Here is a 23,654-nt window from a genome sequence, read left to right as displayed (position 1 = left end):
CTGAGAATATCAGTTGGTTGACATCACTATGAAGAGACATGGTAGATCAGTTATTATTCTGAAAAGTTCACTAAAGCTCAGAGACAGCATTTTGTTTTCTCTGTAAACTTGTGTTTGACTCATTTTTAATTTAACCTTTTGTGCCACTGTCAGTCTAAGTGAAATACAAGTTGAATGTGCTTAAAAAAACAAACAAACCACCATGAATTTTTCTGAATGCTTTATAATAGTTTCCATGTTCCTGTTTAGGCTGAGAGCTTGATATCTTTGTATGGGGGGTAAAAGAGCATAAAATACAAGTTACACCTTTGCTCTTTGGGCTTATCAGAATTACTGCTATTGTGATGTCTCATCGTTCGGATGCAGTGTTGGTGGTGTGTGTTTTGAGCTCTACTTTCTGTGTAGTGTTTTTATGTTGTATAAAACATAGGAACTTAGGGTTTGCTATACCAGTTTGATTAACTGATTTGCAGTCTGGCATCCTGCTCCCATTTTTGGCCTGTGACCAATACCTGATGCTGCAAAGGAAAAAATGAAAACCCCCAATAATGCAATTACACCATCCTATTTGTAGGAAGGGAGTGAACTCTTTTTCACAACCTTTGTATAATCAGATTTACATCAAGAGCATGAGATTTGATTACTTCATTTTTGCATGTATAATTACAAATGTTCGAAAAAATTATTCACCCCTTTTTAAAATGTAGTTTTAATATTTGACTCTGTGGACTTTGCAGTAGTAAATTACACATGTTAACTGCATGAAATGTGACCTCCTATTCTGTATTTGCCTGAAATTGATGTGAAAGAAATACTGAATAGATTGAAGTACAAAATATCAGTACAGTTATCACCTGATAGAATAATAAATTTGTAAATCTCACTCTAGTCTTAATGGTAGCTGTATGTATAGTGACTCAGTTTTAAACAACATGGCAAACAAATGAATATGCATGTCAGAAACAGAAATATTTATGTGAAATGTATATCTGTTACGTGGAAAGAGAATGTCTTATGTAAATTTTAAAAAAAAAGTCTGATAAATAATCCAGTGTAAGATGAATATTTACTGTGTACAGATGCTGCGTGCTTGTTAATGGTAATACTCTTTGCTTTTAAAAAAAAAAATAAACACAAAGATTATTTTACTGCTGTTAATTTTTTATCCTCTGCTGCCCTCTTCAGGTCCAATGATGTAGATCTTTGGAGCAAGGTAAGTGAAGATGGTAACGCTGAAATTTATAAATAGAACTATTTGGAATGCATTCAGAAACAAAATCTCTAACCACTACATGTTTAAAATGCACTACTGTGAATTTGAGTTCAGTTGCTGGTAACAGGCAGCCCTGACCGTAACTTCTGATCATGACATTTGTCATTAAGAAATGACTTAATCTGGTCATGCCTAGGAGTAGTATTGGGTTTGTATGGCAGGCATATTAAAGAAAAAACTGATGTGTTAGTGCCACTTTATTTAGTTTTTTATATGATACTACTATGAATTCTCAGTATAACAAGTATAACAACTTTTTTTATTGCTTATGCAGTCGCTAAACCCAATATACGATTTTATGTAGATTCAGGGGCCAATTCCTATGACTCCTTTCCCTTCAGATGTTTGCTAGGACTTAAAAACAAAGCTTAAGGTGAAAAAAATTGCACTGTGTTACTACTATGTTGTAGTAATATGAAGGATCTGATGTAAATGAACAAAAGCAAGGAGATTCCAGATGAAGGCAGTCACCCAGCTCAAGTCACAAATGGAAATTACTGTGATCATCTTGTCCTCCCAGTTGTGGTCCACGTTACATACCACCCCACAATGTAACACATTTGGTAATATCTGCAGAGTACTGGATAGTGAAGTCGCTGGTAGATCAGGACTGAGATGCATTAATAGAGCTGTGAGTGAGAAGCTTTCACTATGTTGAGTTCAGCACCTTGCTTTCAGGAGTTTACTTAGTTTTGTTTTTAAAGATGCTATCCTGTACTTGTTTCACTGTGCCACTCTGAAGTATTGCATGGATCATAGCATGTTTTCATGATGATCTTGTATGCTTCAATCTGCCTGTGAGGAAAACTGAGGACAAAGTAAAAATTGTAACTTAGAATGTAATATATTTGGGTTTAAGTCAGCTAACATAAATGATAACTGTGAAGCAAAAGTAGATTGTTCTTGTGCTTCATTGCCTTTTTCTAATGTGGAAGGAAAGTCTTAAACTTTTTTCAAAAGGAAGTTTTTGGAGTGTTTTGGGTTTTTTTGTTTTGCTTGCTTTTTTATATTTGAACTATCAAGAATGTCACAGGGGAAATTCGCTCCCATTGCTGGAGGAGCCTGGCAAGATCTTTGGCGATATCAAATAGTGATGTCACAAGCATGAGGCTATAATCTGAACTGCTGCTGCTCTTTCCCACAACTGAGAAAGAGAGGATGCAGTTTCTCTTGTGACAGTAGTTGAGCTGAAGTTGTTTGCTAAATTTACAAGTAGATACATTTTTTTTTTCTTAAGGCATCCAATTTTAGAAAAAAGCTGTCTTGCAATTCAGAAGTCAAGTATTGAAATTGAAAAATATCCTTATAATGAACAAAGATTGCGCTTCCAAGGAGTCTCAATTTACAAGACTTCTTACAATGTTCAGTTTTTAAGACAAGTAACAGTCACTCTTTTTGGTATTTCTTCTCATCCATTCCTCTCATGTCATTCTGGGGTTTGATTTCTGGAGCAGTGGGCTGTATGTTCTTGTGACTTTTCTGATATATTTCCAACTACGAGTAAGAAGGGGGTGGGGGCAAAAGCTGTAGTTTAACTGTCCACATCTTGTTTTCTTCATGTAACTGAATGTGATGTAGGCATCCCAGAGCACGACAGGTGTCTGGCTTTGTTTGTTTCTTTCTATTAGCAAGTGAAGATGCGTGGCTTTCCTCCCCCTTTTCCATTACGTAAAATAGAGCTTTGTTCCCTCAGATTTAGGTAACAGCGTGTATACCTTTCTCACCCATTTGGTTTAGCTTTGGTACTAACATCATAGTAGAAAAAGCCCAAATATAGAACACTGACATCCTTGAGAGAGAATGAAATTAGGACTTTATTTAATGGCTGTATCTTCCCGTACTAAGAAAAAACAAAGATGTTTTAAAGTTTTTTTGTATTTAGGGTGAGCATTTATCATATCTGTTTGGGGAGAGAAGGAATATAGGGAGAATACCTTTTCTAAAATAAAATATTAGCTACTCCTTCAGTTTTATAAGACTGATTGGACCAATGTCAAATTAGTTAGTCTTTATACACTTCTATTTAAGACTCAAGAACTAAATGTTTTTGTTTGGTGCTTTCTATGTATGTACAAGGTGTCATTAAAAGTGAATTTACTTGTTTTCAACCAAGGTTGCAACTGATATGGAATATCTAAATTATAGAAATTTTCAAATTAACGTTGTAGGATATCACTTTTTCTGCACAGCTTCACTTTTTTCAAACTGTAAAAAAATAAAAGCTCTATGGTCCAGTTTCAGGCTTTTCAGCAAATTGGAACATAATTTTAACAACTCCACAAGTGACATTGGTTAATGATTGCTGTAAGCAGTGTCTGTCTTATGATCACTTACTTTGTAGGATGATACATAAACAGAATAGAATAGAGTCTAATTGCCATACCTCAGAAAATGTTTCAGCTGCAATATATATATATATAATTTTTTTTTTTGAGGAAAACCTATTATTTACAAAAAAACTTCCTTGTATTTTATTTTTTCCTAGTGAATTACTATGATGTGGTATAGAATAATACCTTAGTGGAGAGGTACTTTATTATTTGGAGAATTCAATTTCAGATACTATTTGTCCTTTCTTGCTTCTGTTGACTGCAATGTACGATTATTCTGTCTTACCAGATAACTGAACTGTTGTACAAGGATGGACGTTATTGCCAGACGCCTCCAGGACCAACTGGTAGAGTTTCAATTTCTATGATTGTAACTTATCCACAAATCCGTTCTTCTGTGTAATGATGGGCTTGAGGGATTACAACAGTAAACACTGATTGCTTCTTTTTGAAAGTGAAATTTGAAAACATGTTGGGTAAAATCTTTATCCTGATAACCACAGCATGTTTTATCAGATCCAATGTGATCTTTCATTACTCTTTTTAATTAAAAATATATTTCATATTTAGAAAAATGAGCAGTTTTTAAAGCAAAATAGATATTTAGAATAAATCCGTCTGTGTCAATATTATTCATGTAGTGAAAATGTTTAAGTAGAATCTTTTCCAACTAATGTTCATTTTGATAACCTTTTCTAATTTTATTAAACAAAATGGTACCTATCAATCCAAATACATTATTTTGAAACAAATTGACTCTGTTTTCATTTAATCTAGAGAAATACATTTTCTATTTTTTGTTTTAATTCCTATTTTTCTGAGTGTAAGTTTCGTAGAGGAAACCGAACCTTTTGGAAAGTCCTTAGCTATTTCTTGAGGCTTGAATACAAGGCTATATAAATTTTTATGCTTGAATGCACAAGAAAATTAGTGCTGTTAGCTAAGCCATCTTTGTTAATCTTGATTTTCATTGGCTAATAGGCAGCTCTTCACAGGATTATTGGATCTACTTGTTAAAATTATTTAATATTCTTTACTCTGTATTTATGTTCCACTAGCTGGCTGTAAAAAGCATTTTAATATAAAAATGTGTAAAAGATACAGAATAAAATATGCAAACCTTTAGGAAGCTATTTTTTCTTTTGAGCAATGACAAAATATTTGTGGCAACTATTTGGGGTAGTGGGTAGGAAAGGGGGGGAAGGCCTTGGGCAGTACCACTTCTGTCACACAGTGGTGGAAAAAATAGATTGAAGTAAGATTCTGTACTGAAAAGCTGTCACTGGTTCTGAAAATAATTAATATTCCTTTCACTCACCAGTTAGATATGTGCTCCCAAACCACATAATCTCTATGCCTCAGTGATCATTGTTGCCATTTCAGAGCCTCTCATCAGGGTGACATCTCACACCAAAATGATTTCTTATAAATTAATCTTGATAACATGACAGTCTCAGTAATTTTAGTGGAATGCTTTCTCTTGTTTTTTTCCACAGAAGCTGTTGGCTATTTTCTTTATAACTTGATTGACAGCATGAGTGACTCAGAGGTACAGGCCAAGGAGGAGCATTTGAGACAATACTTCCATCAGCTGAAGAAGATGGTACCATTTCATTTTTTGCTACATAATGCCTGTCCTGCCTGACATGTATCTATTAGATTTGAAATTGCTGCTTTTAAGTACAACAGACCACTTCTCAATGACATGGAAGAGCTGGAGACTTAAATTATGTCTGAGATAATTTCTGTTAGACAAATTTCAGTTTGGTTGTGTTTCAAAACTCATATAATTTTCCCCCCACCTCTTGATACAGAATGTAGTAATCCCTACAAATATCTACAGAGGCCTTCGCAACCTGCTGGACGCCTATCATGTTCCTGAGTTAATTAAGGTCTGTGGTTATATAGTAACTATTTTGTTTCTTCAAAATATAAAATATATATGTTGTGTGTTCCAGGAATATAGTCTTGCCAAAATAGATTTATTTGATTAACTGTGTAAAACCATCATCCTTTCCCGAAATCTTCTTTGCTCTCAAAACCCAATTTAATTTAGGATATTTGTGAAGAGCTACATTTGATGAAAGTATTTTAAAGAATCAGTCTTTTCCTTTTAGTAAATCTAATAACACTAGAAAAAAGCTATTGTACTTAGAATTAACTTGCCACAACATTTTAAGCATCATTTTATTCATATAACTTTTTGTTTTTATTTACTGATAGTTTGAATGTCTTATTAAATTCTAGGATATAATTTTATTGGCTGATAGAGAAAAGTTGTCAGTAGCAGACATTCCAAAAGTAAGTAAATTCACTAATAGCTGGATTTCTTCGTGGCATGGTAATCAATTTTTTTTCAGATAATGCATGATAGGTATTAACTAGTTCTCAGTGATATACTTGTATAGTCTACAACTAAAAGTATTCCCATTTTGGGAGGAGTTTGGGGGCCATGTGGAAGGAAGCACAGTCTAGTGACTAATATACAAGATTGGGAGTGAGAATATGTAGGTTCTTCCTCAGATTTGCTGATTGAGCTTGGCGATTCACTTAGGTTCTGTGCCTCAGTTTCCCCATTTGTAAAATTCAGCTCATAGTGGTGGTGTGAGGCTTAATCAGGTTATGCACTCTGAACTCCTTGAATGACAGGAATATAAATCCAGTACGGTGGTGGTTGTGTGACATCAAGTCTTTTTTTAATCTTCAGTGTGCCTAGATCTGAGAGGTAAAGAAACAGACCTCTTTTCTCTACTTCTACCATTAAAGAAATGAGCCTGAGAGAAGCTGATGTTTCCACACTGTAAAAAGCTCCCATGGCTTCAGTTTTTATTATGCTGTTGTCTCAAGTTCTTAACTAGCATCAGCTCCTTAATTAGCTACAGCATTCTTAATTGTTACAAATTTTTCTTTTGACTTATGAATGAACAGGTTTCATCTTCCTTTGGCAAAGTGACCTATTAATTTTATTTTTTTTAACTTTTGTTTTCTTTTTATCACCTGTTTTTAGAACGCTGAACTTGGAGTGTCTGCTTTGGAGGAGGAACTGGAAAAACTAAAAGCTGAAAAGCAACCTATTGGAAATGTCCTAAAACAGCTTATAGTTGCTCTCTGTGCAGAAGAGGTAACTTGAGCAATGCAGAGATCGTTGCAAATGCTGAACAATATTTAAAACAAATGTAGATGACTGTATTATGGATAGATGTAGTTAAGCAGGACAAGCGCAGTGCTTGAGGTTTCAAGGTTTGATGCTTATAAATCAGACATAAGGGCAAAAAAAACAATTAAATAAAAAGGTTAACTAATTTCAGCTACACCTTGAATGACATGTTTTGGGGTTGCTGAAGTTTGTTTACAATAATCTGCAAAGTGAATGATAGTAACAGCTGTGATAGGTTTATCATACATGCCAAATGTCCTTTCAAGCCATGGCTCCGGTCTCTTATATCTCTAGATTGTCAAGCAACTGATACATGCAGTAGTCATTTGCAAGTCAAATATTACTAGGTTGTTAATGCAGGGATTGAAATTCCATTTTCCTGCTGGAGGAAAGCTCTTTCTGAGATAAAGAGACTCTTGCCTTCATTCGGCGAGCGTCCAGCTGTAGCTCATATTCATTTTAGTGTGTCTGCAATTCGTGGGATATCATCAGACTTTTGTCCAATTTCTTGTTCAGTATGATTTTGTCATATACCCATGGTTTTACAAAGAGCCATAACCGTGTTTAAGATTATAGCATAGTATTCAGTATTGCTGTAAATCCAGCCTTTGGAGAGATTCTGTTTCTCAAATGACTGTCTGTTATAATGTTGTACCTGAGACTATAAGAATAGTCTGATAAGTCATAAGCTTTAATATGGCACCCATTAAATTGCATAAACAGCAATGCAAAATACATATTTTAAAAGATTATGGCAAATGCTGAAGCAGCCTGTTTAATTCGATTATGAATCGGTTTCTTGTCTTATAAAGTTTTTTCAGTTTTATGTTTAGGATATTGGTGCCTGATAAAATTAAAGCATGGCATTGTACATAAAAATTAGTCCATATTCCATAATCAATCATGTTTGTAGTTCTATGTGTGACAACAAAAATCTGTCCGTAATAAAGCATTGTAGACACTTCAGTTAAAACAGGTAGACTAACACCTAAAATACACCTTTCAATTAAGTTGAACTGAAACAGTTTGGGAACAGGTGAATTTATTTTTAAAAATAACTTTTATTATTAAAATCAGTTAAAGCAATACCAGCTTTGTTTCACAAACATTTTTTTTGGTATTAAAACACTAAAGCTATTCATATAGCTACACACTGAACCTAGCATTCATAATGTCGTATTGACTTTTTCTGTGGTTCACATCTTTGCTCTGTTCCTCTTTTTTTAGAATATGCAAAAAGCCCTTGAAGTGAAAGCCAAATACGAATCGGACATGGTTGTTGGTGGCTATGCAGCCTTGATAAATTTGTGCTGTCGACATGATAATGTAGAAGATGCAATGAACCTGAAAGAAGAAGTGTAAGTACACCGGCACTGAAACATGTCACAGAGATTTATGCTGATACACAGACCTTGTTGAATTAAGTAGGTTGAATATTAACCCCTTCATACATTTTTAATTAGTTTTTCCCCTGTGTATAATTCTTAAGAAAGATCAGGAATTGTTGGCAGTTCATTAGCACACTTTGAAAGTGTGTGTGTGATGTATTATCTTAAATAAGTAAATTATGATGTTTTTGTCAACAGCCTTTAGCGTTTAAATTCAGGTTTGTTTTTGAAAAATGGTAATATAACTGCATTTATATTGCATCAGAATAGCAATGCTTGTAAGTGACATTATATTTTAAGACCTGTCAGCAAACATTTCCTTTTTAAACCTCCATTTTCAGAGATTATATCTTGGTTGTGAACATTAGCTCCCAGCTAAAATGTGTTATGCATGATTTGTCTGGGAGCAAATTGTTTTACAGAGCATCCTCCTTTCTTGTACCTTTCCCTCCTCACCCCCCCAAAAAAATTAAAATTCAATTTTAATGTTACAGTGAATCATAATAGTTATGTATTACTTTTGCATACTTTTGATTCTCCCCCTTCCCTTGCTAAAATTTACTTGGCTTTTACAGTGGAATTCAAGTCAGGTGTCCATAATGTGGAGGGAGCTCTGTCAGTGTTGAGAAAGAGACAAAATGGCTCACTCGTTAGCACTGGGAAACTTGCTATTGTGTGTATGTAGTAACTTTTTCCATGCTGGTTTTTTTATTTAAATGTCTCATCGTGAGATTTTACCAAGTAATGATTTTGAGTTTTATAGTAGTGCTTCAAAGGTAGGTCAAGACTCAGTGATCTGCTGTGAGCTTATTATGGGAGCTGCTAACAAGTGCCTTAAAAAGCACCTTCCTGCCTTCCTTCCTTCAATATTCTTGGGAAAATGACTAAATTAAAGAAACAGTACTATGAACAGTAGAAATTGAAGGCTACAAAAGGTGGATGACTTTATGTTCAGTACTATTTGTACTGTAATACTCAAAGACGGGGTGCTTGCAGGAAGAAGTTTCTGTCCTAAATATGGGAGAAGTGTGCCTTGTTCTTCACTACTGTCAAATTGATAAAGACATATCTTTCGTAAACTCTCTGAAAAGTTTCTTTGCTGCCTAATATCCTTTTTTCAAAGAGAAAAAATGTACTTCAATAGCAAACTTTGACTGTCAGATTCTCTCTCAAATATTTTAATCTAACTTCTGTGTAACTAATTCCATACCTTTGTTGCTTTGTCTGTAAGAATAAACCTTCATTCTATATACATTAAAAAACTGAACTTCTATTAATGCAGTTTTTAATATGTTCTAATTTTTAGCTTCCGTAAAGATTCATCTGTTGCTCTTGACACAAATAAGTACTTAGCCTTGGTGAAAGTCTTAGGAAAGCATGGCAGACTAGAAGGTAAGCCATTTGCTTTCAGTATAAGTTTCTGCTATATAATAAAGGTATCTTGCCACTGGACTAAAAATGTGAGTTGATATTAATGGTATATCATGTCCTGCAAAGTGCTTGAACATTTTGCATACAAATTTGCATGTGAATTCAACCAGAGATGCTTGGACAGTACAGGCCATTAGTTTTAATGGATTGGCAAGCTTGTCATTTACATTTGCACAGCTCAGTGCTTTTTGCATTTCTGCAGCTAGTTTTTATTAGCATTGCTGTTTGGATTGAGTTTGAAGATCATGACTTATGGCACAAATTGCGTATGTGCCTAGACTAATGGCTTTGTTTTTCTTTAAGAAGGTCTGAAGGCTGAACATAGAACCTATAAACATAACCTTCTTGTAAGGGTCCAAACACTGCAGTAAAAATCCAGTAACTTGTTTTATGAAGTATTTTAATATTTTTTAATGTTGGCATTTGTTTATATTTTATTCACATTGCAGTTTAAAGTCTGTGTGATAGATTGATTTGTAATTTTGGCATTAATGAGTATATTGTATTTGATACCCAAACTGGATTCCTAAGTCTTTGCTGTAAATGATATGGACTTCATGCCTAATAATGTAGGAAGTTATTAGGCTGATTATTATAACCTACGGGATATTGCCATTTGTTTTAAAGCAGATCTACAAAATCTAGCCAACATAACTCAATCTTTCAGTTTTTTAATCTTACATTATGGCTATTTTCTTTGTTAATGTAAAATTATACCTTTTTTTCTTCATCAGATGATTTCATTGAAATTTCACTTGATCACTTATTAGAATTATATTCAAAACACTTCCCCCTTCCAGGTGACATTAAATTAGATCCTGGTCACCTCTACAGTGAAGAAGTATGGCTACATTTTCTGAGTAGCATTATTTTCTGTGGTACATTTGTGATCTGCAAAGCTCTTTTAAAAGATTAGGCAGCTTTATTGCTTTTATGTAAAGTGGTCAAAACATTTTGCCTGTGCAATAATTACGAACATTATAAAAATGCACTTATTCCATATACCAAAATGTTTGTTTCTGCCTTCCTAATGAAGCTTAATGAACCTAATGTTTTAACATGCAGTCTGTTAGAAAGCTTTCATTGGCTCTCCTTGGCTAATTAGTATCGACACAGCAAACAGGCCCTATCGGTATCAGACCATTAGTCTGGCTGTATATTCAGTGTAAACACATCTTTATTATCTGGCCTCGTGACAAGCCATCTGCTAAAGAAACAATGGTGTGATTTAGCAGATGTTAGCACTGAACGATAAAAGCATCCATTTGGTGGGATCTTACAGCTATAGGGCAGACTGTACAGGGTTATGTGGTGCAAAGTGGGCACACAGTTCCTATCTATAATTTGTAGTCAAAGTTGCAGTGAATGATAAAGCCATGCTATTGTGGATTTATAATTGTAGTCTCGTTTAGAAATGCAAGTAGTAATTAACTTGAAATCGGCATTATACACCAGAATTTACATTCCTGCTGGGTTTGAAATGCTGTTTTAATAGCAGTTTGTTTTCCCTACATGAAATTACCTAAGGGTCTTTTGTGTTGTTTAATTGTAGATGCTATTAACATTCTAAAGGAGATGAAAGAGAGAGATATTCCTATCAAAGATACAACAGTCACATCCTTTTTCCACATCCTTAATGCTGCAGCCATGCGAGGTGAAGCTGAAATGGTGAATCGATTACATGAGTCCATTCTGATGCTGGGCTTAGCAAAGCCTTCTGCTAACCTCTGTTCCCCTCTGATTACTGTTCACCTTGAAAAGTAAGTTTTCTGAGGCTTGGGATTAAGGGTAGGGTATGATCTAATATTTGTTCATATTACATGATTTATTTATTACACACACACACAGACACACACAGATGTAGTGTATTAAAGTAAAACTTTTTGTGAGACTGTTTTAGATGGAACACTGAAAAACAGACCAATAGGTTATTTTTTGTTAATTATATTTTATTTCATGGTGCCTACATGAGAGCTATGATTATGTCACATGGACAAATTTAACACAATCAAAATTTGCTCACAAATTGGTTGTTTCAGATTTTAAGCCTTGCAATTGTGTTTGAATAAGGGATATAGGGTCATCGTATGCTACATACATTCCTAAGTTATTGAGATAAGAAGTATGTGTTCCCCACCCAAAAGATGTATATATTTCATTGTAACTGCACATCTCAATAACACTTATGTAGGTTGAAGTTAGGTTTCCTTGTGCACTAAGTAATTAAGTGAAAAGATAAGAAATCTGATACTACTCCCAAAGTATCACCGTATAGTCTGGGTACTCCAGTCCAAATATTTCCCATTACTTTTCCGTTTGTACCTGTAGTATAATTCAACAAGAGAATGAACTCCATGCATTTGTTCCGGCAGGAAATAATTTTCATACACTATGTGGCATATTTCCTTGCATGGTCCTCTTAATATGAGACACAATTACTTGAGGAAAATTCCACATTTGAACTGCATATAATTGGTCTTTGTGACAGGAGTGTCAAGAATTAGGTCCCCACACCCCTCCAACACACAGTCTTCAGTGTTCAATCTATTTCAAGTTTTCAGTGCTTCTCTTCTATCCATTGGTGCTGGGGGTGCAGCAGCACTCCCTGGCTTGAAGTAGTTCCATCAAATACAGGGTTTACGGTTTGGTTCAGTGGTTCTCAGCACTCCCCCTATACAAATTATTCCAGGACCCCTGCTTCTATCCGTTTTGGACTCTGTCTCAATTCTTCAACAGTCTCTTCCAATTTGGTCACTTATTTATATTAAATATGTTCTTTTGTTTCTTTTTAAATAAACCCTATATAAAATATTACTGATGTTTTCACAGTGCCATCTATTGAACAGTCAGTCAGCTTTCAGGAATATATGCTTGCTAACACTGGAACATCCAGTTGTTGTTATATTAACTACCATTAAAAAAACTCAGTGTTTGCTCTCATATGGGAAAAAATCTGTGTCTCTAACCTCGTACATACGTGTATGGTTTTGTAATATTTAATTTTATTATTTTGTATATTTTAAAAATTGTCATCATTAGCTTATTTTTAAAGAGAGAGAAAGTGGGACTTTCCATAATGTGGAAATATTTGGCTAGAAAGCATTGGAACACACTATCCCAAATAACTTAAAAGGTCTGCAAGAGTTAGCTCCTTCCCTGCTCCTCTGAGGAAGGTTACGAGACAGAGTTTCTTCCCTTATTACGATAGGAAAAGCCTTGTTACCCCATCCTAATGTTTCTTCTTAAAAAGGAAGGAACAGTTTCTGCTCAGACTTTGCAAAAAGTTCACCTTCAGGATTTGATCAAGCCTGAGAAATTTCTTCCTGGAAGGTTATAAAAATTTTGGAAAGTTATGATTGAACTGAACATAGTGTTACAATGGGTATGATTATACATGTCCGCTATAACATTTGCTCATCACTGTGGTTCCGCCCCCAAGTGATTTGCTACTTGCCATGCTACATAGCTCCATGGTAGCACACATGCAGGTGCTGAACTGCTGAAGTTAAGTGTCTGGTACAGTTTTGTCACTTCAGAAGTTCGGCAAGCCAGTCAGATGAGCTGCAGGATTTTCTAATGTTCCATGGAACTGGCTCTGCTGGTGCCATTTAAAAAAAAAATTATTATTCCTGACATTGGTAGGAGGGAAAGGAAACCCCTGTGATTGTTATGGAAGACTTCAACAATCATAGTTTTAAAATGCTTACTCTTGCCTTACCAGTCTTTTTGGAGTAACAACTAAGCTTTTACATTTTCCAAATCATTTTCAGAGACTTGTTTCTCCTACAGAGAGCATGCAAGATAGGAAAGATCTTCAGAGTTTTCACATTCTTAACACTTTTTAAGGTGACAGTTCCCAATAAAATATTTTCTTAACAAAATCTGGTGAAGTAAAAAAGAGGCGTTCATTAAATGGACGAATGTGGGGTGGTTGGGGACTCCTATATGATTGGAACAGCAGGGAGCCCAACCCCCCATTCTTACAGCCCACCTTAACCCTCCTACGGGGCGGGGGGGGGGGGGGGGAGAGGGGCGGGGTGGACGGTAAGTTCCCAGCAGTGGATTTGTTGGAGGGAAAAAGAGAGTGAGCTGGTAGAAGCCCCGCAGGTAATTACAGAATAAATATGGGATTACCTGCACTGTACATTGTTGTCTGCTGGGTAGTCCCAGATATCTAATAATAAAGTTGCGGCCTGATTAAACCCATGTCAAATGTCTCCTGTCCTTCTTTTGGCATAGCCAGAAAACCCATTTTTAATACCACCCCACCCCGAGCCCTTTTATGAGTAGACAGGGAGGAAATTTTACTAACTAGTTCAGAAATAGATTATCATAGAAATAAATTTAACTTAAATAATAAAGATGGTTTTGTTTTCCCCAAGATAAAGCAATTATCTCAATTAAAGTAAAAATCCTTTTAAGTGATCTTAAAAGGTATTAGCTTTATTCTTGGTGTGAGCACTGTATTAACTTAAGAAATGTAAATTCGCCAGGAAAAATTGCAAAAAAGCCTACATATCTGATCTTCAATCCCTCATTGAAGATCATTCTTCTTTTAATGGTATGGCAAAATATCCTAATCAGGATATTGACTTTGGATGTTTTTAATATTGAGCAATCTGTCAAAATCTTCCATAGGAATATAATAAGCTTGAAGATTGGGCTCAAAACTTGTCTTACTTTTGAACTGATTCTTCCAATTGCTGATAATGGGGAGAGGTTAATGTTGTGACAGTGTGTGTGTTACCTGTATAATATGAAAATCCTTGAGGATTTAGAGGGTAATTTTTTGGGGTTATTCTTTGCTCTCCTCTATCAACTGTCAAGGGAAACCTATTCAAACACGAACAGATTTACAAAACTATATAGAGGTTTGTGAAGCTAATCTGCATCTGTGCTATACAGTGCTTTGATAATCTCTATTTACAGGAGGGGAAATAAACCTCTACCACAGCTGCTGATTTTACTCTTACTAGATAGTTGCACAAGCAAATCTTTAAAATATAAATGTGAATGTTGTGTAAGGTAGAAACTTAGTTTCATTTGATTTATAAAGTTTCTCTAAAAATGGAATTATTTCAGATCTCAATTTATATTTTATCTTCCCAGATTTAAAGAAAAATATACTGCTAGTTAATTTATACATCATGGACAAATACATACTTAAAACCCTTATCACATTTGCTAAGAAAATTTCCAGGTAGCTAAATATAAAATGTGCATTAAATCTAAACTATGTAGGCAAAATATGTAACTATTTTGTCAGCAGAGATCAGTGAACACAACCTGTTTAATTGGTAGAGTCATTTGAAAATATCCAGAGGGTATAACTGGATTGTATTTGTTTAAAAATGATCAAAATAGCAGTTTTAATTCATGCTGTCCATTAAAGGGCCCTGTGGGTTAATTTGTTCTGCAGTCTGTATGAACACACATGCATTTCATTGGTGTCTCATATAGCAGGTGTGTTGATGCAATCTGAATCCTCTGTTTGTCCATAGTTCTTGTCTAGGTTTCATAGACTTAAGTACATGTGCGGTTTTGTGTGCTAGGGATGATTCCTTTGTAAATGCGATACGTTTAATGACCTTTTAACTCATTATTTTTAAAAATAAGTAATATTTTTAAATATTGCTTATCTTTAATTGATGACAGTTTTTTCTAATTTTCAACATCTTTATTCCAAGTATTTATATTAGTTCTGTATTATTCCTCCCAGTTTAAAACTCTTAAGTGCTGCAAGGAAATTAAGGAGGTTTGGCTCTTTTACTCCATTATTGCAATTAGGAATTTAGCATCATCAGTGCCAGAGGACAAAAGTGGTTCATTTGCCCTAGGGGGACAGGACAGTGATAAGATGATTTTTCGTCAAGGATCATTGGGTCGTAATTAAGTTACATTCATGGCTATTACTTTTTGAAGGATGATTGGTAAATGACAGGCTTCATGTGCTTAATACGGACAGTGTTCACTAGGGTTTTTTCTCCCTCTGTCAGAAAATCCTGTTGAGCCTGATAATGTAAATGTGGCATTTTATTCTGAACAAAAGAGCAGGGAAATGAGCTATCTTGTCTAATCATTCAGTTGTTTAACACCGACTTCCAGTTTAGACTCAATTGGCTGGAAAGCACTTGACATGTGAAGTTAGTGCTGTTCGGAACGCATGTTTGAGTAAATTTTAAAGTAAGTGACAGCTAAATTGTACCTAGGGAAATTACAAAGCCTTCAACACAGTTAATTTTTTGGGGAGGATTAGTTGTAATTGCAACACCAGTCTCCTTGAAGATTCCTCGCTGTAGCTGATGAACAGAAAAAAACATTTAGTTCTTTCAAGAGCCCGTTTTCTTAACAGAATAATTTTTGTAAAGCTGATTGTACCTTACTGAATTGATTTGCCTCCATGCTAACATCTGCTTCAGATTTGCAGAGAGGGATTTGTTTTAAGAGTTTTCTTTTTTTTTTTTTTTCTTCCAGAGTCCCTTTTTTCTTTCTCCTTCTCTAGTGATTTCAGGTTTGAGAGCTTTTCAATCAGTAAACCCCTTAGGTAAATTGCCACTTCACTAAAGCTTTATGCATAACGTTGTAGCACTTCATTCCAATTAAAATCAATATTTGGAGTCTTTTTATCAAGCAGACTCTCTGGTTTGGAAAGTTGTTTATTACAAGTAAAAGGGTTAGGTTTAGAGCTTCATGCTTGAAGCAAGAGGGGAATGGTTTATATAATTTGAAATAGGTATGAGAGAAGAATTAGATAGTGTCTTGTTACAGAGCCTGATCCTGCAAACACTTGTTCTTGTCAGTAACTTTATTTATGGAAGTAGTCTTTCTTAGTTGAGTGAAATTACATGTATAAGTGAAATTACCCACATGGGTGTTTTTGCAGGATTGGGGCCACATTATATAAGAATTCACAAGGGCCCCAAGCAAAAATAACTTGCCTCAGATTCTTACAAATAGAACAGTCTAAATTGCAGTGCAGTGCTGAGTTAGAGCTGTCTTGTATTTATGAGGGGGTCAAACATAATACGCTCATGCCTTAGGCTGCTTCTGTCATTTAGGTTATGATAGCATACCTCCTTTTTTTAAATGAAGAGATTGCAGTGAGAAGTAATATCGAAACTGCTTATGTGAAGTGTTTCTTAAAAGAGAAATAGGAGTTTGCCCTTTAGAAAGAAGCATAAATGGCATTTGTCAATACCAATAAAAAGAAGTAAAATTTTAGTAGTAGTTCACGCATAAAAATAAAACTCTCATTCTTTTCCATGATCCATAGATCATGTGAATTTATATTTAAAAACTTAGACCCCTACCTTGCATTGATGACCCCACGGACGCACAAGTTTGCTAGCCAGGTTGTGAATGCTGCATCACTGGACACACTAACTAAAACGTGTTTGGGATCAGGCACTTTATCCATTATATGAACCTTTGAGATGTAAATATGGATATTGATGAATATATAAATTGTATAAGAAGATTGTGTCCAATAAGATTTTCAGACGTTAACTTGGACCTGTCTGGTTATTTGCACGCACATTTTGTTCTAAATGTAACTGATAAAAAATAATATTCATACAGTTCAATTAAAGTGCAAAACTGTTGTAAGATGTAGCAAAATGTGCATTCAAAACATTAACATAATCTTAAAAATAAATTAAATGTTAAGGCTGTGTTGTGAGTTCTTGTTTTGTCAGTGGGGTTTTTTTCTACTGAATTATTAACAACTCTCTTCTCACAAAAATACTTGCCAGTACCCACCAAAAAAAAAAAATTATCTTTAAACAACTGCATTTTATATAACAATTCAAAGGTACTATGATTTATTCTGCAAATTGTAGTAACCCAAGCACAAAGTCATTTAAGCTTCCCAGGTTTAGTTTTTGCAATTCCAGTAGTGTTAAGTTCTGTTTGTATTATAAACGTGTATTCTGGAGCTGTTTTGTTTTCCTTTATTTTGCATTTTATAATCATTTGGCAACCAACCCTATGCATTCACCTTATAAATGTTGTCTTACAGTAAGTTGTGGTTGGGCAGCCTTATAAAACAAAAACTCCCCAGCAATGTGGCTCTGAGGAAATTTGAGACAAATGTAGAGGATTTTTATCACTTTAAGGTGATGGTCTGTTAAGCCAGGTTATAATGTACCAGTCTCATTATTGAGATTAAATTTATTTTGGGGGCCTGAGTATGGAAACATTTTGTATGTTATACGAGCAGCAAACACCATAACACGTAAGTTATTTCCATTATCTTTTTATTGGATTTTTTTATTCTGCACACACAGTATAAATATCTTCAGAATCATACATTTAGAGACCAATAACTATTAATGTGTCTGTTTGATTGACATTCTAGTTCATTCATTTATTTATTGATAGCTTTGACCTAAAGCAGTCACTTTAACGCTGTGGGTATACAGCTGAGACAATACTATTGCAGTTTAAGAATCAGTCTGAGCTGAATTTACAACTGAAAACTTTAATTTGTATGTGTAAGTGCTGTTGTGCCTCACAAGAATTTGAGAGCAGTTTTCAATAAAAACTGATTTTAAAGGTGTTAAACTGAACTTGCATCTAAAGCAGAAGAATTATGTGATTATATGAAGCTTTATATCCATCTATATTTCATCCATAGTATTTCTCTTGTATGACAGTAATCTAGTCTGCAACATCTACTTACAGTTTTGAAATTAACCTGTAATTTAGTCTTCACCCCAAATGACAAAAATTCAAATGACTCTGTGGGGTGCCAGAAGATGCACTGTAAACAGGGCTTAGTAAGGGGATAAGGTAGAGATCTGTCAAGTTAGGCTCATTTTCACAGTGTCAGTAATATTATAACATTAACATTTCTTCTACTTTTATATTTTACATTTTAAAATCTTAATATATATGAAATAGTAATAAAATCAAGGGCAATGTAAAATCTTGATTAAGAAACTAGAATGATACAAAACTAACATGGCACATGTTAAATGGATTAAAAACTGGCTAACTGATAGGTCTCAACATGTAATTTTACACAGGGAATAATTACTGAGCAGATATGTTTCTAATGCGATTCCACAGAAGTTGGATTTTGGCCCTATGTGATTTAACATTGATCATTGACCTGGAGGACAACATAAAATTATCACTGATAAAGTCTGCAGACTTTACAAATATTGAGAGGGGGTAAATAATGAAGAGGACAAGTCACTGATGCAGAGCAATCTGGATCAATTAGTAAGATGGACAGAATAAAACTATACATTTTAATACAGCCAAATGTGAAGTTCTACATCTAGAAACAAAGAATACAGGTTGTATTTACAGGATGGGGGACTCTATCCTGGGGAGCAGTAACTCAGAAAAAAGTTTGGGGTTACATGGATAATCAGCTGCATGTGAACTTCCTGTGCTATGCTGTGGCCAAAAGGGCTAATGCAATCCTTGGATGCATAATCAGGGAAGTCTCAAGTAGGAGCTGAGGAGGTTGTTACCTATATATTTGAGACTGGTGTGACCACTACTGAAATATTGTGTCCAGTACTGGTGTTCACTGTTTCAAGAAGAATGTTGATAAATTGGAGGGGGTTCAGAGAAGAGCCACGGTAATGATTAAAGGACTGGAAATCATCCCATATAGTGGAAAAAGTAGACTGATCTCCTTGAGTTCTCTTTTGAAAGAGAAGGTTAAGGGGAAGCTTGATCACATGTATCTACATGGGGAACAGAAATTTGAAATTAGAAGCGTCTTTACCCTATCAGACTAAGGTATAACAAGATCCAGTGGCTGGAAGTTGAAACTAGACAAATTCAGACTAGAAATCAAGTGTACATTTTTTAACAGTGAGAGTAACTGACCTTTGGAACAACTTACCAAATGATATGGTGGATTCTCCATCCCAGGAAACTTCAAAATCAAGATAGGATGTTTTTCTAAAAGAGATTCTGAAGTTCAAACAAAAAATAGTTCAGGGAAGTCGTAGGGCCTGTGTTAGGCAAGAGGTCAGAGTAGATTATCACAGTGGTCCCTTCTGGCCTTATCTATGAACATTTGTGTAAGAGAAAAAAATATGAACAATTTGGAAATGAATTAACTTTCAATGACTACGTCATTTCCTCAATTCACGCTTATGAAATACTGTTGAGGAGGTGCTCAATAGAAGTTGTTTCAAAAATTATTATTACTGTGTCAAGCGTACAGTATGGATTTACCACCTGTTGTAAACAGGCTTCAAACATACATGTTTCGTACCCGTCTATTCCTACCCACTTTCACCAGCCTTTATCTGGTTGTCTTTCAAAATATAGAAAGGATCAAAATATCACACAACAAATGTTGATTTTTGCTCCACAGATTATTTTTACATATTTTTCCCATACCAACCCTCTACTCTCCAAACTTTAAACCTCCGAATTCCATATAACTTTGCTACACTGGTCTCTCTAACCACTTATTTCTCCACACCCTCTGCTATATTTCAGCTGTTGTCCTATGCTTTGTATGTTATTGTAAGCTCTTTAGGAGAGGGACTGTTTGATTTGGTTTGTGTTCTCTTTTAAAAGACACTATTTCCGTTTACAGTGCTATACAAATTCTTAATTATTTTAAAACTCCCTTCTGGTTGATTTCAGAGTAGCGGCCATGTTAGTCTGTATCCGCAAAAAGAAAAGGAGTACTTGTGGCACCTTAGAGACTAACAAATTTATATGAGCATAAGCTTTCGTGAGTCCTCCTTTCCTTCTGGTTGAGTATATTTTAAAAAATATATTGGTGTTTGAAGTTACTGTGACTATTGCATATAGAGCATATGTAGTTCAGCATAAAGACAAAACCTTTGCATACATAAGTCCATGACTATAGTGTGATTCTGCTTGGAATCTGTCCTTTTTGGACAAATATACTAAAAAATAATAAGTTTTCATTTAAAAGAAAAGGCTTCTAGTCCTCATAATTGTGAGGATAACTTTGAAAGTGTAAACCAGTGCAGTGATTTGTACCCAAATGTGCAAGAGATGTAACTGAGAGGTCTGAAGTGTTCCATTCATCTTTTTGGGTTGCTAACTCTGTAACTTTAAAAGTAACATTTTAAATACTAGTGCAGAAATTTGAAGCAATGGAAATTGTGGGAACACAGTGCAACAATTAAACTTACTTAATTGAAACTGCCACAGAATTTCCAGTCCGCTGCAATACTGTGCTGCAGTGTCCAGGAATTTTGCTGCAAAAATTAAGTCCAGCTTTCAGCAGAGTACACAGACTCTTGAACGTTAATCCCTAGTGAACAGTATTCACAATCACAACGTTATAAATGTTCTGCTACTTGTAAGAGGTCTGAGGTGAAGATCTAGTCATATGATTGATATTTCTATAAGATGTTTTTCCATCTGTGGAGAAACTGTCTGTATTTCCAAAACAGGACAGTCTACCATTAAATATGTTAATTTGCAAACTTCTGTACCTGTTACTTTTAAAATATAAATTAGGGCTGTCAAATGATTAAAAAAATTAATCATGATTAATTGCACGATAAAAAAATTAATCTTGATTAATTGCACAATTAATCACACTGTTAAACAGTAATAGAATACCATTTATTTAAATACTTCTTGATGTTTTCTACATTTTCAAATATATTAATTTCAGTTACAACACAGAATACAAAGTGTACAGTGCTCACTTTATTTTTGATTACAAATATTTGCCTGTAAAAAAACAAAAGAAATAGTATTTTTCAATTCACCTAATACAAGTACTGTAGTGCAATCTCTTTGTCATGAAAGTTGAACTTACAAATGTAGAATTATTGACAAAAACGGCCTGCATTCAAAAATAAAACAATGTAAAACTTTAGAGCCTACAAGTCCACTGAGTCCTACTTCAGCCAATCGCTCAAACAAATTTGGTTACAATTTAAATCTATTTCCCTAAGTTAAGTATCCTCACACCTTCTTGTCAGCTCTCTAAATGCGCCATCTTGATTATCACTACAAAAGTTTTTTCTCCTGCTGATAATAGCTCATCTTGACTAATTAGCCTCTCACAGTTTGTATGGCAACTTCCAACTTATTTGTATGTGTATATATATCTATCTTCTTACTATATGTTCCATTCTGTGCATCCAATGAAGTGGGCTGTAGCCCACAAAAGCTTATGCTGTAATAAATTTGCTAGTCTCTAAGGTGCCAAAAGTACTCCTGTTCTTTTTGCGGATATAGACTAACACGGCTGCTACTGTGAAATGTGTCAATTTGCAGGAGATAATGCTGCCCGCTTCTTATTTACAGTGTCACCAGAAAGGGAGAACAGGCATTTGCATGGCACTTTTGTAGCTGGCATTGCAAGGTATTTATGTGCCAGATATGCTAAACATTCGTATGCCCCTTCATTCTTCGGCCACCATTCTAGAGACATGCTTCCATGCTGATGACGCTCATTTAAAAAATAAGCGTTAATAAAATTTCTGACTGAACTCCTTGGGGCAGAATTGTATGTCCCCTGCTCTGTTTTACCCGCATTCTGCCATATATTTCCTGTTATAGCAGTCTCGGATGATGACCCAGCACATTGTTCATTTTAAGAACACTTTCACTGCAGATTTGACAAAACGCAAAGAAGGTACCAATGTGAGATTTCTAAAGATAACTACAGCACTCGACCCAAGGTTTAAGAATCTGAAGTGCCTTCCAAAATCTGAGGGATGAGGTGTTGCGCTTTCTTTCAGAAGTCTTAAAAGAGCAACATTCTGATGTGGAAACTACAGAACCCGAACCACCGAAAAAGAAAATCAATCTTCTGCTGGTGGTATCTGACTCAGATAATGAAACTACTTTGGATTGTTATTGAGCAGAACCTGTCATCAGCATGAATGCATATCTTCTCAAATGGTGGTTGAAGCATGAATGGACATGTGAATCTTTAGCGCATCTGGCATGTAAATATCTTGCGACTTCGGCTACAATAGTGCCACGAGAACACCTGTTCTCACTTTCGGGCGACGTTGTAAATAAGAAGGGGGCAGCATTATCTCCTGCAAATGTAAACAAACTTGTTTGAGCGATTGGCTGAAGAAGAAGTAGGACTGAGTGGACTTGCAGGCTCTAAAATTTTACGTTTTATTTTTGAATGCAGGTTTTTAGTCAATAATTTTACATTTGTAAGTTCAACTTCCATGATAAAGAGATTGCATTACAGTACTTGTATTAGGTGAATTGAAAAATACTATTTCTTTTGTGTTTTACAGTGCAAATACTTGTAATCAAAAATAAATATAAAGTGAGTACTGTGCACTTCATATTCTGTGTTGTAATTAAAATCAATATGTTTGAAAAATTAGAAAATATCCGAAATATTTAATAAATTTCAATTGGTATTCTGTTGTTTAACAGTGTGATTAATCACGATTAACTTTTTGAGTTAATCGCATGAGTTAACTGCGATTATTCGACAGTCCTAATATAAATTTAAAATGCAAACTGACTCTGGGATGTGTAAAATTTTCTGAATGGACAGATTTCTTAATGGCCTGTTATTAAGGAGTCTATGTAAAAATCCTTATGCGATTACATGAATTTTAGTTGAAACCCTAAGCCATACTGTACTGTTCTTGTGCAGACTTTGCTTATAGGCTGTTTGCATCGTTTTAACTTAAATTGTATACCCTTTTTTCATAAGGGATGATGTACCTGCTGCACTGGAAGCTACCATTGACTGTTGTAAAAAGTATGGCAAGATCCCTAGGCTCCATGACATCTTGTGCAGGCTAATAGAACAAGGAAATACTGATCTCCTGCAGAAAGGTTAGTTGGATATAGTCAAATATTGCATGTTGGGTTATTTTGGCTTCTTTATGGAGGTGGTGGTTTGGTTTAGTTTAGTTTAGTTTTTTGCTATCTGTACATTAGGCTGTGCAAACAGTGGAAGGATGCGTAGAGTATATGGGCATAACTTTAAAGCTTTCAGCAGCATCTAGGTGTCCTTTTTGCAAATTAAAAAAAATGAAGCTTACTTTAGGTACGAAGGAACCTAATGTTTCCGCAACCAAATCCCTAGCTATCAGCAGAAGGCTGCTATCATGGAATATGTGTCA

The 23,654-nt window shown here is 34.9% G+C and overlaps 1 protein-coding gene across 3 annotated transcripts in view; it reads left to right on the top strand.

Moving 5' to 3' along the window:
• The window catches only part of LRPPRC (leucine rich pentatricopeptide repeat containing), a 168,541-nt gene that overhangs the window by 53,114 nt on the left and 91,773 nt on the right, over positions 1-23,654 (top strand). For 2 of the 3 annotated variants that reach the window (XM_077813850.1, XM_077813848.1), the window contains exons 15-24: positions 1,186-1,213; positions 3,893-3,950; positions 5,100-5,206; positions 5,418-5,495; positions 5,851-5,904; positions 6,611-6,724; positions 7,988-8,118; positions 9,455-9,540; positions 11,132-11,339; positions 23,240-23,364. In XM_077813850.1, coding sequence (XP_077669976.1) covers positions 1,186-1,213; positions 3,893-3,950; positions 5,100-5,206; positions 5,418-5,495; positions 5,851-5,904; positions 6,611-6,724; positions 7,988-8,118; positions 9,455-9,540; positions 11,132-11,339; positions 23,240-23,364 — 989 coding nt within the window. The remainder of the gene's footprint in view (positions 1-1,185; positions 1,214-3,892; positions 3,951-5,099; positions 5,207-5,417; positions 5,496-5,850; positions 5,905-6,610; positions 6,725-7,987; positions 8,119-9,454; positions 9,541-11,131; positions 11,340-23,239; positions 23,365-23,654) is intronic. The other variant, XM_077813849.1, reaches the window with a different exon arrangement.

This window comes from Eretmochelys imbricata, chromosome 3 (assembly GCF_965152235.1).
Source record: "Eretmochelys imbricata isolate rEreImb1 chromosome 3, rEreImb1.hap1, whole genome shotgun sequence".
NCBI lineage: Eukaryota > Metazoa > Chordata > Testudines > Cheloniidae > Eretmochelys > Eretmochelys imbricata.
The sequence above is the reverse complement of the archived record's forward strand: the minus strand, read 5'-3'. Positions and strand labels throughout refer to the sequence as shown.